Here is a 1,150-nt window from a genome sequence, read left to right as displayed (position 1 = left end):
ATATATATATATATATATATATATATATATATTATACATACACACACACTAGATATATATTTTTATAGTACATAGGACTGGAAGTGACTTCCTGTTTTGGGTGGAGTCCCAAAGGGGTCTGTCTTGGGCCCAGTACTGTTCAATGTGTTTATTAACTATTTGGATGCTGGTATAGAAAGCTTCTTGAGCAAGTTTGTGGATGACATGAAACTGGGAAGGATTATGAACACGAGGGATGTGAGCGAAATTCATAAGGATCGAGAGAGAGTGGAAGTTGGGCGAGAGCTAACAGGATGAAGTTCAGCGCAGACAAATGCAAGGTGCTGCACATTGGGAATCACAGATACAAAATGGGGGACTCCTGGCTAGATGGCAGAGCTATGGAAAAAGATTTGGGCATTGTGGGAGATGCACCACTGACTCAACATGCGTCTGTAGTGTGCTGCAGCCAGAAAAAAAGGCCAATGCCATTTTGGGATGCATCAATGGAAGCATAAGGTGCTGGATATGGGAGGTGATAGTGCCTCTCTACTTGGCACCAGTTAGGCCTTACCTGGAGTAGTGTGTGCAGTTCTCAGCTCCACATTTTTTAAAGTGACAGGGAGAATTTAGAGAGGGTCCAGAAGCAAGCAACAAAGATCAAAGATGAACAAGGGCTTGGAAGGCAAGTCATAGGAGGAGAGGCTGAGGGAGCCAGACATGTTCAGTTTGAGGAAAAGGCACTGATGAAGAAACATGATAGCACTCTTCAAATACTTGAAGGGCTGCTATAAAGGAGAGGAAAAGCACCTTTCTCTCTTGCTGCAGAGAGGAGGATGCAGACCAAAGGCTTGAAGTTGCAGCAAAATAAATTTAGGTTGGATATTGTGACAAAAATAGAACCCCAGAAGGGAACTCACCTGGGGTAGAAGATGAGCATAGCTGGCGCGAGACCTCACGGAGCCGAGGGAGCAGCAGGCATGGAGCCACAGTCAGAGAAAGCACTGCAGAAGAAAACCCCCCCAAAAAACAGGCAATCCGGGAGGAGCTGGCGTGGTCACGCTTTATGGCCATGTGCTGGCGCTAACCCATGGAACTGGGGATAAAAACCCCACTGGACAGGAGGCCCGGGGGACTGTGGGCATTCAGTGGACCAGCACAGAGCTGTGCC

The 1,150-nt window shown here is 46.9% G+C and overlaps 1 protein-coding gene across 1 annotated transcript in view; it reads right to left on the bottom strand.

Annotated features, from left to right (window-relative positions):
- The window catches only part of ADGRF5 (adhesion G protein-coupled receptor F5), a 153,609-nt gene extending 152,690 nt beyond the window's left edge, over nucleotides 1–919 (bottom strand). The window contains exon 1 of the mRNA XM_019538098.1: nucleotides 900–919. Coding sequence (XP_019393643.1) covers nucleotides 900–919 — 20 coding nt within the window. The remainder of the gene's footprint in view (nucleotides 1–899) is intronic.
- Nucleotides 920–1,150: the final 231 nt, after the last annotated feature.

The sequence above is a fragment of the Crocodylus porosus genome, unplaced genomic scaffold (assembly GCF_001723895.1).
Source record: "Crocodylus porosus isolate Cpor-Errol unplaced genomic scaffold, CroPor_comp1, whole genome shotgun sequence".
Taxonomy (NCBI): Eukaryota; Metazoa; Chordata; order Crocodylia; family Crocodylidae; genus Crocodylus; species Crocodylus porosus.
Note: the sequence above shows the minus strand (reverse complement) of the source record. Positions and strands in the feature narration are given on the sequence as shown.